The sequence below is a fragment of the Chiloscyllium plagiosum genome, unplaced genomic scaffold (genome assembly GCF_037043375.1).
Source record: "Chiloscyllium plagiosum isolate Xiang-an unplaced genomic scaffold, Cpla_swu_hap1 HiC_scaffold_30, whole genome shotgun sequence".
Taxonomy (NCBI): domain Eukaryota; kingdom Metazoa; phylum Chordata; class Chondrichthyes; order Orectolobiformes; family Hemiscylliidae; genus Chiloscyllium; species Chiloscyllium plagiosum.
In genome coordinates this window covers 4,032,075-4,045,440 of record NW_028270168.1, presented here as the reverse complement: position 1 = coordinate 4,045,440, position 13,366 = coordinate 4,032,075, and the positions used below count along the sequence as shown (strand labels likewise).

At 45.0% G+C, this 13,366-nt stretch overlaps 1 protein-coding gene across 1 annotated transcript; it reads left to right on the top strand.

The window, feature by feature from the left end:
• The first annotated feature begins 1,800 nt into the window (after positions 1-1,800).
• fabp10a (fatty acid binding protein 10a, liver basic) lies at positions 1,801-12,844 on the top strand. The gene is made up of 4 exons (XM_043717217.2): positions 1,801-1,945; positions 10,614-10,786; positions 11,174-11,263; positions 12,741-12,844. Exons 1-4 carry the CDS (start codon positions 1,879-1,881, stop codon positions 12,789-12,791), a joined length of 381 nt encoding a protein of 126 aa, XP_043573152.1. The 5' UTR covers positions 1,801-1,878; the 3' UTR covers positions 12,792-12,844.
• The last annotated feature ends 522 nt before the right edge of the window (positions 12,845-13,366 follow it).

Sequence of the window (13,366 nt, the reverse complement as noted above, 5' to 3'; positions counted from 1 at the left end):
TTGGATTGGGGTGGAGGAGCTGGTGTTGGATTGGGTGGAGGAGCCGGTGTTGGATTGGGTGGAGGAGCCAGTCACAATGTGGAGGAGCCGGTGTTGGGTTGGGTGGAGGAGCCGGTGTTGGATTGGGTGGAGGAGCCGGTGTTGGATTGGGTGGAGGAGCCGGTGTTGGATTGGGTGGAGGAGCCGGTGTTGGATTGGGTGGAGGAGCCGGTGTTGGATTGGGTGGAGGAGCCGGTGTTGGATTGGGGTGGAGGAGCAGGTGTTGGATTGGGTGGAGGAGCCGGTGTTGGATTGGGTGGAGGAGCCGGTGTTGGATTGGGTGGAGGAGCCGGTGTTGGATTGGGTGGAGGAGCCGGTGTTGGATTGGGTGGAGGAGTCGGTGTTGGATTGGGTGGAGGAGCCGGTGTTGGATTGGGTGGAGGAGCCGGTGTTGGATTGGGTGGAGGAGCCGGTGTTGGATTGGGTGGAGGAGCCGGTGTTGGATTGGGTGGAGGAGCCGGTGTTGGATTGGGTGGAGGAGTCGGTGTTGGATTGGGTGGAGGAGCCGGTGTTGGATTGGGTGGAGGAGCCGGTGTTGGATTGGGTGGAGGAGCCGGTGTTGGATTGGGTGGAGGAGCCGGTGTTGGATTGGGTGGAGGAGCCGGTGTTGGATTGAGTGGAGGAGCCGGTGTTGGATTGGAGTGGACAAAGCTAAAAATCTCACAACACCAGGTTATAGTCCAACAGGTTTATTTGAAAGTACAAGCTTTTGGAGCGCTGTTCCTTCATCAGGTAACTCGTGGGGCAGGATCACAGGACACAGACTTTAGAGTAAAAAAATCAGAGTGTCATACAACTGATACAATGTATTAAACAAACCTAGATTGTTGTTAAGTCTTGCTTCTTTTAGAATGGGTTGCAGGTTTCGATCGTCTGAACTGAGATGTCACCTTTTTTTTAATAAAACCTTAAGTTATCTCAGAAATGTATCTTGAAAGAAGTTCTGGGATTGATATATTAAAAAATCAAAACCTGCAACCCATTCTAAAAGATAACATATCAATCCCAGAACTTCTTTCAAGTCACATTTCTGAGATAACTTAAGGTTTTATAAAAAAAGGTAACATCTCAGTTCAGACAATCGAAACCTGCAACCCATTCTAAAAGATTGAAGACTTAACAGCAATCTAGGTTTGTTCAACATATCGTATCAGTGTACGAAACTGATTTTTCAGTGATTTCTTTGCTCTAAATTCTGTGTCCTATGATCCTGCCCCACTAGTTACCTGATGAAGAAGCAACGCTCCAAAAGCTAGTGCTTCCAAATAAACTTGTTGGACTACAACCTGATGTTGTGTGATTTTAACATCGCTGATGCACTTTTGAACAGATCCCTGCAGCAAGGAAACCCTATTTACTCAACTTGCCTAAACTGGTGTGACAGGCATAGCTGGTATTTACAGCTTAAAGGGCACCAACTTCAATGGTGTGCAACAAGACTATCATTAAAACTTTACAGAAGTTACCACTTGCATAACACCTAAATCCCGATGTTATCCTTGAGTTAGTTGCACATCATATGGTCTTTTCTGTAATGATACATTATGCAAGACATTAACTGTCTTGAATCCTGCATGCCTATAAAAAAGAACATTGACTTTGAAAAATGAACAACTTACATGGCTTTCAATATTGAGTGCAAGGTTATCTACACAAAGAACAATTTTTTTGGTTTGCTCAGACAGACCTTACATTGGGTATTTTTCAGTTAATGATTAGATGAATTGTTAACAAATCTGAGTTTACCAATATGCACTCTCTGGCATAAATACTGGTTAAAAAAAAACAAACTCTACTTTGCCAATTGTCTTAAACCAAGGGGAAGCTCATCCCAAAAAAATGGCATTCTCTGGAACATGGCATGTCTACTCCCAGGAGAACATTGAAGATTTTATGCGCGCTCTCTGTAAGTTTAAGGAATGACTGTGAGTAATAGTGGAAGAAGAAGATCTGGTAATTGGGGATCTGGTCACAAATTGTTTTGAAAATGCTGCTGATTTTCTGATATGATTTTATTTCCTCTCAAATCTATTTACCAATCACCAAATCTGTCATAATAATCTGTAGTTTAATCCAGTAGCTTTTTAGGGGTTAATTTTAATTAAATTTCATTAAAAATGCTTTAAAAACATATTTAAGAGTCAACCTGATGGAACTTAATGACAGCTGAGAACATTATTGCAGAAATAAGCATTTTAATCAGTGTCCTGTACTGCTCCAAGTCATCCAATATTAAATGACAACATGACTTTAAAATAATTGTATGGAGACAGTTATTAGTTATATTGGAATACAGTTGTCAAATTCTTAGCAAATATAAGAAAAAACAGAAAGCTTTAAATATTTAAAAGGTGCCTATAGTGTCCCAGCACCTCAAAGAAAAGCTTAATTTTATGAATCTCTTGGAAGAGGTACAGGCTGGTGCAATTAGTGGAAGCATTCTGTCATGATTAATTCCATCCAGGGACATTGGCCCGAAGCTTGTTTTTTGTGACTAAGGTTTTTAGGATTAGAGTAAGGGTTAGGCTGGTTTTTGTTTTTTGGAGGGTTTTTCAGTTACTGGCCTAATGAGATTTCTCACCATGTCTCACCATATTCATCTGACTGACTACCGACATACACCACACCTCGCATCTGATTCTAGCACTGTCTTACCACAGCCTATTCCTGGAACAGCTCACCTGGATATTCATGGAGAGACTCGCATTTATGGCACTTGCACTATCTTTGGAAGGCTGCTGTGCATCTGGGCAATGTTGGCATTCTGGCGTTACCCCTCACCAGCAATATCACAACACAGCAGCCAGAAAGCCACATTGCCCGCAGCACAGGCTGACATTCCTTCACACATAGAGCCTCATTCTCACACCCTAGCCAGGCCACACAGTGTACCTGTCTCACACCCTTGCCAGGCCACACAGTATATCTGTCTTAGCTACAGCCTGTATCAACACCCTCTCAAGTCACCACCACTCTGTCCCCACTGCCCACTGGAGACCTGCAGCTTGTCACTGTCCAGTCAGGGAACATCACAGACAGGTAAATAATTAGACAATTCCAAGCACATGCTTTCATTTACAGTTGGTGCATCTATAAAAATTGGTGATAGTCCTTTTGAACATTGGTGAGAGTCCTTTTGAACATTGGTGAGAGTCCTTTTGAACATGCCGAATTACCTTATCCTCCTGAGGAAGTAGAAACATTGTTGTGCTTTCATGACCATTGCATTGACATGGATGAACCAGGACAGTTTATTGGCAATCACACTCCCAGTGACTTGATGCTATCGACCACCTCCACCTCAGCATCATTGATACAGACAGGGGCACACCCTCCTCTCTGTTTCCTGAAGTCAATGACCAGCTCCTTAATTTTACTAATGTTGAGGGACAAATTGTTATCTTTACACCATCCACTGGGCACGCAATCTCTTTCCAGTAGTCTGTCTCGTCAACCATTGAGATCGGACCTACTACGGTGGGGTTGTCAGTAAACTTGTAAACGGAGCTGGGGAAGGATTTGGCCACAAAGTTAAGAGTGATTAAGAATGTAGTAGGGGACTGAGTATGCAGCCTTGTGGGATGTTGATGTTGAGGACTATGGTGGAGGAGGGGTTGGCACCCATCCTTACTAATTGTAGTTTATGAATCAGGGAGCTGAGGGTCCAGTTACAGATGTGGGAGCCTAGACTTAGGTCTCAGAGTTTGGAGGTGAGTTTATTTGAAATTACTGTGTTGAAGGTGGAGTTTTAATCAATAAGTAGGAGCCTGACGTAGGTATCCTTGTTGTCCAGATGTTAAAGGGGTGAGTGTAGGGCCAGGGAGATGGTGTCGCAGTGGGCAGTGAATTGTAAAGAATCAAGGCAGTCTGGGAGTCTGGGAGTTGCTGTGAGCCATGACTAACTGCTTGAAGCACGTCGTAATGCTGGAGGTCAGAGCAGCCGGGCGGTACTCATTGAGGCATCTGGGATGGTGGTCTTCCTGAAGCAGGTGTGGACTTCGAAATGGAGTAAGGAGAGGTAAAAGAAACCAGCGAATACTCCCAACAACTGATCCGTACAGGATCTGAGTGCACAGCCAGGGATTCCATCTGTCTGGTCGCTTCACCTGGGTTCACCCTCAAGAGACTGATCTGACATCTGCGGTGGTGACCATGGTTACAGATTCATCTGAGGCTGCTGGGACAAGTGACATCGTTTCACTGACCTTCTGTTCAAAGTGAGAGTAGAAAGCACTGAGCTCCTTGGGTAGGAGTGTCCTGTTGCCTGTGATTCTGTCATTGTGCTTTGTGCATTGTTATATCGTGTAGGCCTTGCCACAAATGGCAGGTATCTGTGTGATTGGTCCAGGTCTCAGGCTGAGTCCAGCAGACACGGACGCTGCAAACTCTCCCTCAAACTGACACCGACCGGCCCCTTTCTGGGTGTGATCCTGAATGATTTGCAGTTGTATTTCTCATCCAGAGAACAGGAGGTGAGAGCAGGGAGCAGAGCTCACGGTGAACACCATCAGCACTGGGTGCCACGCGTCACCAGCCAACAACATACCCGCTCTCCCCCTTCCCCCTCTCCCCCAGAGCCTGACATTGCTCTGACCCAGCAGTTCATCCCCACCACCCACACGCCCACATAGAGAGCCAGCTACCTCCAGCTGCCCCCTCCGTGCCCCCGAAATCCAACATCACACCTGAATGATATCTATCTTGCTCTTCTACACTACCCCTCGCTCCCCTATTGGAGATCAGGTGGCAATGAGTGCTCGTTACCCACCTCCCGGCGCCTGCCATACCCTCCGATGCCACTCTGCATTCCCTCCCCAATCTCCTTGAGACTCTCCGATCACTATCCTCATTCCCAGATCCAGATATGTCTCTGGCACCCTCCCCCTCCACCTTGAATGTCTCACCCTTTGGTAGTGATTCCCTAGAATCCCCCATAGCCGAACCGTACAGCGTCCTCCCTGCTTAGCATGCAGAACCCCCACCACCACCCCCACCCTGCAGCCCCCACCCCCGGGAAAGTAGTTATCCCAAATCCTTCCTGATGCTATCCAGCAAACCATAGAGCTGATAGAGCAGAGCCCTGCTCACTGTGTCTGCTGCTCCCTGACTGACAACACCACTGCTGACCATCCAGCACTGACCACTGCCCTCTCCCTGTGTGCTGCTGCTGACCATCCAACACTGACCACTGCCCTCTCCCTGTCTGTGGCCACTGACCATCCAGCACTGACCGCTGCCCTCTCCCTGCCTACTGCCACTGACCATCCAGCACTGACCACTGCCCTCTCCCTGCCTGCTGCCACTGACCATCCAGCACTGACCGCTGCCCTCTCCCTGCCTGCTGCCACTGACCATCCAGCACTGACCACTGCCCTCTCCCTGCCTGCTGCCACTGACCATCCAGCACTGACCACTGCCCTCTCCCTGCCTGCTGCCACTGACCATCCAGCACTGACCACTGCCCTCTCCCTACCTGCCACTGACCATCCAACACTGATCACTGCCCTCTTCCTGCCTGCTGCCACTGACCATCCAACACTGACCACTGCCCTCTCTCTGTCTACTGCCACTGACCATACTGCATTGACCACTGCCCTCTCCCTGCCTGCTGCCACTGGCCATCCAACACTGACCACTGCCATCACCCTGCCTGCTGCCACTAACCATCCAGCACTGACCACTGCCCTCTCCCTGCCTGCTGCTGACCATCCAGCACTGACTGCTGCCCATCACCCGGGATGTAGTCAGAAATATCCCCTGACCATGAGCACCCCAATTGGACACTCTCACCAGTCACCAGGACTGTATGCCGACCGTGCCTGTCACTGGTGGTTACGGCTCTCTGGGCCTCCTCCTGTCTGGCCCAGATTCGGGTGTGGCCATTTTATTAAATAAACGTGCAATGTGTTTCCCATGATGGCAGCTGGTACATACTGTTGGTGTTAGATTGGCAACTCATGTGCCCTCCAACACAGCGTTCCCCAGCTGCCCACCTGGGCAGATCATGAATGACAAGTGGATCTGAGAGATGCCATGGGTTGACAATGACAAATGCCAATGCCCATTGGCAAGAGCTGTGCGTGACTGGTGGCCAAGGAAGCCTACAATCCTGGTTGGTGCTGAACAACATGAAGCCTCCTCCCAGCCAACAGTAACTGAAGGTTCCTGCTGTGACCTTCCATCTCGAGAGTTCCCTAGTTTGCTTAACGCTCTCGGTGAAATTGGAAGTTGAATATAAATGAGGTGAGTTAGACCATTAATAAAACATTTAACAAGCAAGTGAGAAACATCATCTTATCATGAGACAGACACAGACAAGATGCAGTGAGTTGCTCCTGATGATGGCTTTGCCGAACTTCACAGGTTATTCTGCCAAAAATCTCACTGCTGTCCACTCTGTTCAGCCCACGATGGGGCGAGTTTTTCATGCTTTTTTAAAGAAAAATGCAAAAGATCGAGGGGTCTGCATGGTGGCACAGTGGTTAGCACGGCTGCCTCAAAGCGCCAACAACCCAGGTTCGATCCCAGCCTCGGGCGACTGTCTGTGTGGAGTCTGCACGTTCTCCCCATGTCTGCTTGGGTTTTCTTTGTGTGCTTCAGTTTCCTCCTAAAATCCCAAAATGTGCAGGTCAGGAGAACTGGCCATGCTAAATTGCCCATAGTGTTTAAGGATGTGCAGGGTAGGTTTATTAGTCAGGGGTAAATGTACTGTAAGAGGGGAATGGGTCTGGGTGGGTTACTCTTCGGAGGGTCAGTATGGACTTGTTAGGCCAACTAGCCTGTTTCCATACTTAGATTAGATTACTTACAGTGTGGAAACAGGCCCTTTGGCCCAACAAGTCTACACCAACCTTCCGAAGAGCAACCCACCCAGATCCATTCCCCTACATTTACCCCTTCACTTAACACTACGGGCAATTTAGCCTGGCCAATTCACCTAACCTGCACATTTTTGGACTGTGGGAGGAAACGGAGCACCAGGAGGAAACCCACGCAGACACAGGGATTCAATGATTTGATTGAGTGGAACATAACTGGAGCGGGAAATTCAATCATTTGCAAGCTGCTTCTTTGGGAATGAGCAGAACACAAGCTTGCTTCAGCTTAACATGAAGACGTTGCTCATCTTTTTCCAGTGATAAATTTGCAAAGACGTTTTGATTTTAATTAAGACACAAAAACATTGAGCTAAAGGAGGGACTAGCAAGTTTCTTTAAGTCCAGGTGGATTCAGCTGCAATGGAGTTGGATGAGCTTTGTTGAAACTGACACAAAAAGATATCCAAATGCACATGTCCATCATTACATCAGCTAACAAGGCCAACACTGGCTACTATCCCTAACTTGGAAGGTGATAGCTGCCTTTATGGCCCATTGCAGCTCCTGCCCAACAGGTACACCCGATGCTGGTTGGAAGGATAATGAAGAAATGTTAACACATTGCCAAGTCAGGATGATGGGTGGCTTGGAGGGGAATGTGCAAGTGGCATCGTCTGCCTGTGTTCACAATACGCAGTCTAGAATTAATCTTCAAATAATTTGACAATATAAAATTTAATTCAAACCCAGTTTCCTCTCATACCTTGAGAATTTTGATCAAATTAACATTCTAGAACATAGACATATAGAACATAGAAAAATACAGCATAGAACAGGTCCTTTGGCCCACAAAGTTGTGTCGAGAATTATTCCTAATCTAAAATAAAATAACCTAACCTACACACCCCTCAATTCACTGCTGTCCATGTGTTTATCCAGCAGGCACTTACATGTCCCTAATGACTCTGCTTCCACCACCACTGCTGGCAACAAACTCCATGCATTCACAACTCTCTGCATAAAAACTTCCCTCTGACGTCTCCTCTTACCTTCCTCCTAATATCTTAAAACTATGACCCCTCGTAGCGTCAATCCTGACTTGGAGAATAGTCTCTGGCTATTGACTCTATCCATGCCTCTCATTACCTTGTATACCTCGATCAGGTCACCTCTGTTCCTCCTTCTCTCCAGAGAGAAAAGTCCAAGATTAGTCAACCTCTCTTTGTAAGACAAACCCTCCAGTCCAAGCAGCATCCTGGTAAACCTTCTTTACACCCTCTCTAAAGCCTCCGTATCTTTCCTAGAATGGGGTGACCAGAACTGGACGCAATATTCCAAGTGTGGCCTCACCAGGGTCTTGTAGAGCTGCAGCAAAACCACGTGGCGCTTAAACTCGATCCCCCTGTTAATGGAAGCCAAAAAAACCATATGCTTTCTTAACAACTATCCACTTGGGAGGCAACTTTAAGGGATCTATGCACTTGAACACCCACATCCCTCTGTTCCTTCACACCACCAAAAATCCTGTCTTTAATCCTATATTCAGCATTCAAGTTCAACCTTCCAAAATGCATCACTTCGCATTTATCCAGGTTGAACTCCATCTGCCATTTCTCAGCCCAGCCCTGCATCCTGTCTATGTCATGCTGCAGCCTGCAATAGCCCTCGATACTATCAACGGCACCTCCAACCTTTGTGTCATCTGCAAATTTACTAACCCACACCTCAACCTCCTCATCCAAGTCATTTATAAAAACTACAAAGAGCAGAGGCCCAAGAACAGAGCCCTGTGGGACCCCACTTAACACTGACATCCAGGCAGAATACTTTCCATCTACATCCACTCTCTGCCTTCTGTCAGCCAGCCAATTCTGAATCCAGATAGCCAAATCTCCCTGCATCCCATACTTCCTGACTTTATGAATGAGCCTACCATGGGGAACCCTATCAAATGCCTTGCTGAAGTTCATATACACCACATCCACTGCTCGACCTTTGTCAACCTGTCTCGTCAACTCCTCAAAGAACTCAACAAAATTTGTGAGGTATGCCCTGCCCCTCACAAAGCCATGCTGACTGCCTTTAATCACACTATGCTTTACCAAATAGTCATAAATCCTATCCCTCCGAATTCTTTCCAAAACTTTGCTGACCAAGAACGTAAGACTGACTGGTCTGTAATTGCCAGGGATTTCCCTATTACCCATTTTGAAAAGAGGAACAACATTCGCCTCCTTCCAATCCTCCGGTATGACTCCCGTGGAGAGTGAGGAGGCAAATATCCTCACCAGCAGCTTAGCAACCTCTTTTCTTGCTTCCCGGAGCAACCTAGGATAAATCTGGTCCAGCCCTGGGGACTTATCAATCTTAATGTTTGCCAAAATTTCCAGAACATCAACTTCCTCAATCTTGATCTATTTAAGTCTGTATCCCAGCTCCTCAAAGTTCTCATTCACAACAAGGTCCATTTCCTTAGTGAAAACCAAAGCAAAATATTCATTTAGGGCTTCCCCTATCTGCTCAGACTCCACGCACAAGTTCCCTCCGCTATCCCTGACTGGCCCTACCTTCTCCCTGATCATTCTCTTATTCTTCACGTATGAGTAAAATGCCTTTGGGTTCTCCCTAATCCTTCTTGCCAAGCCCTTTTCGTGCCCCATCCTGGCTCTCCTCAGTCCATTTCTGAGCTCCTTTCTAGTAAGCCTCTAAAGCTGAGCTTGACCCTTGTTTCCTCCACCTTACATAAGCTGCCTTCTCCCTTTTGATGAGAAGCTCCTCTGTTTCCGTCATTCCAAGGCTCCTTAATCTTACCCCTTCTTGCCTGTCTCAGAGGAACAAATTTGTGCATCACTCACAACTGCTCCTTAAACAATCTGCACAGAAATAATTTTACAGAAATAATTTGCATTATCCTTCCTTGGAAATTAACCTTTGGAGTCCAGTAATCATTCCAATGAACGCATCTTCTCGAAAGTCAAAGTATTTCTTCCTATGTTGTTATGCTCGGAACTGAACCCAGTGTTCCTAAGGTAGATGAGCTAGCATTCGGTACACCTCCAGCTTTAACATAGACATGAAGAGCAGGAGGAGACCTATCAGATGCTCCAGTCTGCTCCGCCATTCAACAAACCCATGACTGTTCTGCTCACTCCACACTTCCACCTACTCCCAGATAACCTACCAACCCTTCACTTACCAAGAACCTGCCAAGCTCTGCTTTAATAGTATCTGTAAGTAGCACTCTGCTTCCATCATCTTCTAAGGAAGAGAATTTCAAAGACTGACAAGCCCATTTTTGACCTCTAACTTCTTACTCTCATCTATGAAACATAAATGCCAGCATTCCATAACCTATTTCCATCCTATTTTTACCAGTCCATGCCATTTGTGTACTTGGAATGGTCAGTTCAGCACAGAATGGCTATGGTAAGGGGAAATCTAATTCTTAGTCTGTATTAATCAGCTCCTCATTGAATAAACTTGCTGAGCATTTGTTGTTAGATGTTACTAGTAGCACTTTGATTTAAAATGCTGATTCGTACATACACGAATGAGAAGTTACTGCTCCTCCCACAGAAACTGGTCTATGAGAGCAGAGGGTAGGTACTAACTGATAAATGTAAATGTTATGTAATTCAACCTGTAACCCCAGCTAACTTGAAAGCCTCAGCCACCTGCACAAACCCCTTCACGTTGTATTTTCCATGTGCCTGGACATTAGTCCATTTCAGTAACAATCATTCTATTCTATTTCAGCTCTTCCAGAAGATGTGATAAAAGTTGGAAAAGATATCAAGCCAACCATTGAAATCAAACAAACTGGAGACAACTTTGTCATTACGACAAAAAATCCACGTCATTCAGTAACAAATCAATTTACTCTTGGTAAAGAGGCTGAGATTACCTCCATGGATGGGAAAAAGCTAAAGGTATTTTCAGTTTCTATTTGTTTACTCTCCCCTGTGCGGCTGCTTATTATCAGACATCACACAGTACCTTATGTGCCCACAAAGTATTTCAAATTTTGCCCCAGGGTAGAAAATGCATTTCAGAATTTTTTTCTATAAACCATACACTGGGAAATATATCAAATTTGTCAACATGCACAGCTTTAAATTACAGAGCTTCTTTTTCTCAGTGAGTGCAGGTACTTAGTTCATCTGTCCCTCAGTATACCTGTAAGTGAATCCAATAATGAGTCTACAGCTCCCTGGTCTCATTGTAAACAACATTTTTAACTCCTCATTTTCTTTTTGGTTTAAAGTCAAAATATCGAACTTTTTTACATAAATTCACAATAATTTTATTTCACACAGTGTACTGTCAACATGGAAGATGGGAAGCTAGTATGCAAGTTGAAAAACTTTGTTCATGTGCAGGAGGTACATGGCTCTGAAATGATTGAAGTAAGTACTTGATTATATTGTTTCTTTTGTAGCTTTTGATCCATACAGGTGACCAGCTACATCCCAGTATGCATAATAGCCAAAAGTTAAAATGAAATAGCTATATAAAATGTACACATAAATGATTTAGAGTAAATTATAATTGAAATAGAGATATTTTACCAACATCGTCAAGCGGCTTCAGGAAACCTCTGGAAAATATTTGGCATTGCCTATTAGTTTTTGCTTGTCTTATACTGATGTGAATATTGTGTGGCTTCACTAACTAGAAAAATTGGTCTGGATGTGTCAGCCCTGTAATCCACTGGAGCCATGAACCTCATAAACTAATGTGAATGCATACAACACAAGTTCCCTGTATTTCCTTCTCAGCGAAGGTGAGGTCTAACATTGGAAACATGGCCCTGATGGTCTTTCTAAAAATTAAACTCTTTTCTAAAATTTACTCTGAACCAATTGACTGGATTCCAGCAAATGGGCCCATAATTTTTTTTTGCAAAAGCAAAAACTTCTTAAACTTATCTCAAAACTCTCCTGAGAAATTATATTTGGTAAAACTCAATTCATGATGGACTCTGGATCACACCAAACATGAAATGTATGTTAAACTCATAATCAGCTGAGCTAAATGCAAAATTTTCAGAACTTAGGCTATAACTGATGTACTTCACTCCTTCACCAACATATCCTGGAAAACCTCAGCAAGTCACAGCAGCCCAGATTGAAAAAAACACCCAAATAGTGAACTGCTTGAGGCAGCTAGTGATAAAGGGTTGCTGATCATGCAAAAGAAAATGATTACAGAAGCTGGATGGAAAGCACATTGGCCCTGAAATTCCTGGGTGGATCCAGTGTGAGATTTGGAACGAAGCAGGCCATCTAGGGCTTTTGCCTGAAACGTCAATTTGCCTGCTGCTCGGATGCTGCCTGACCTGCTGTGCTTTTCCAGCACCAATCTAATCTAGGCTCTGATTTCCAGCATCTGCAGTCCTCACCTTTGCCCTGCAGGCCATCTGATACCCAGTATCAAAATCCAGTCCCGAATCCCAGGGCGAGGAGCAGTGAATGCACCATCTGTAATGTACCTAGGACCCCTACCTAATTACATTGAGATTGTGTGTGGTGAGTGGGTGTGACGTTTGATGCTATGGGAGAGCGGCGAATAAATTATTTAAAGACTAATTTGTTTTGTTCATAGTAGAATTCTTCAATAGCTGAAATCAGTGTGATAATCTTTAAAGGCATTCTCTCTATCCCAGGAATCGAGCAAGTCTTGATGCCTGAGGCTCATGTGTCATTCAGTGTTAGAAAGGGCTTAAAATAAATGCATCAAATGATTGATGTTTCTCATTTATATTATGTTGTGATAAATTAATCTTCATTGTCACCAAGTGGCTCCGTTCTATTTTAAGGTATGATAACACTGTGTTGCCACTTTGTCACTCAGTTGACTCATCTCTTTCCTGTCTTTTAACAGAAACTTACTGCAGGCACCACCACTATGATTCGGAAAAGCCGACGATCTTAACCAGAATGGAATAATATTCTGCAATCTATCACAATAAATGAAATACAACCTGTTGTACTTTGCATGTGCCTGTATGAATAGAATATCTGCCATTCTGCCTGAGTCAGGAGACTGGGTAATCTTGACAAAGTAGCTCAGTTCTTGCCTGTAAGTCAGAGGCTGTGCGTTCAAGTCACATCCAAGAACCCAAGCACAACCATACACTGGCTGCCTTCACCCCCAAAGGACTGCAGTGGTTCAGGAAGGCAGTTCACCATGACTTTATCAAGGGCTTCTAGGATAGACTAAAAGACCATAAGAAATAGGAACAGAATGGTCCATTCAGCCCCTTAAACCTGTTCTGCCATTCAATAGGATCATGGCTGATTCAACATTTCTTGCTGCCTTGAACATACTTAATAACCCAGCATTGACAGCCCTCTATGGTAAGAATTCTATAAATTCTATGTTCTCTGAGAGAAGAAATTCCTCCTCATTTCTGACTTAAATGTGTGACCCTTATTCTGAGACAATGCCCCCTGGTCCTAGACAACCTTTCTGCATTTAGCCTGTCAAGTCCCCGAAGAATCCTACTA

Bases quoted from the DNA above. Each gene is read 5' to 3' on its own strand.
- fabp10a (XM_043717217.2), top strand. From the start codon at position 1,879: ATGGCATTCTCTGGAACATGGCATGTCTACTCCCAGGAGAACATTGAA. The intron at 10,787-11,173 runs GTATTTTCAGTT...TATTTCACACAG, and splicing joins TGGATGGGAAAAAGCTAAAG to TGTACTGTCAACATGGAAGA. The intron at 11,264-12,740 runs GTAAGTACTTGA...GTCTTTTAACAG, and splicing joins ATGGCTCTGAAATGATTGAA to AAACTTACTGCAGGCACCAC.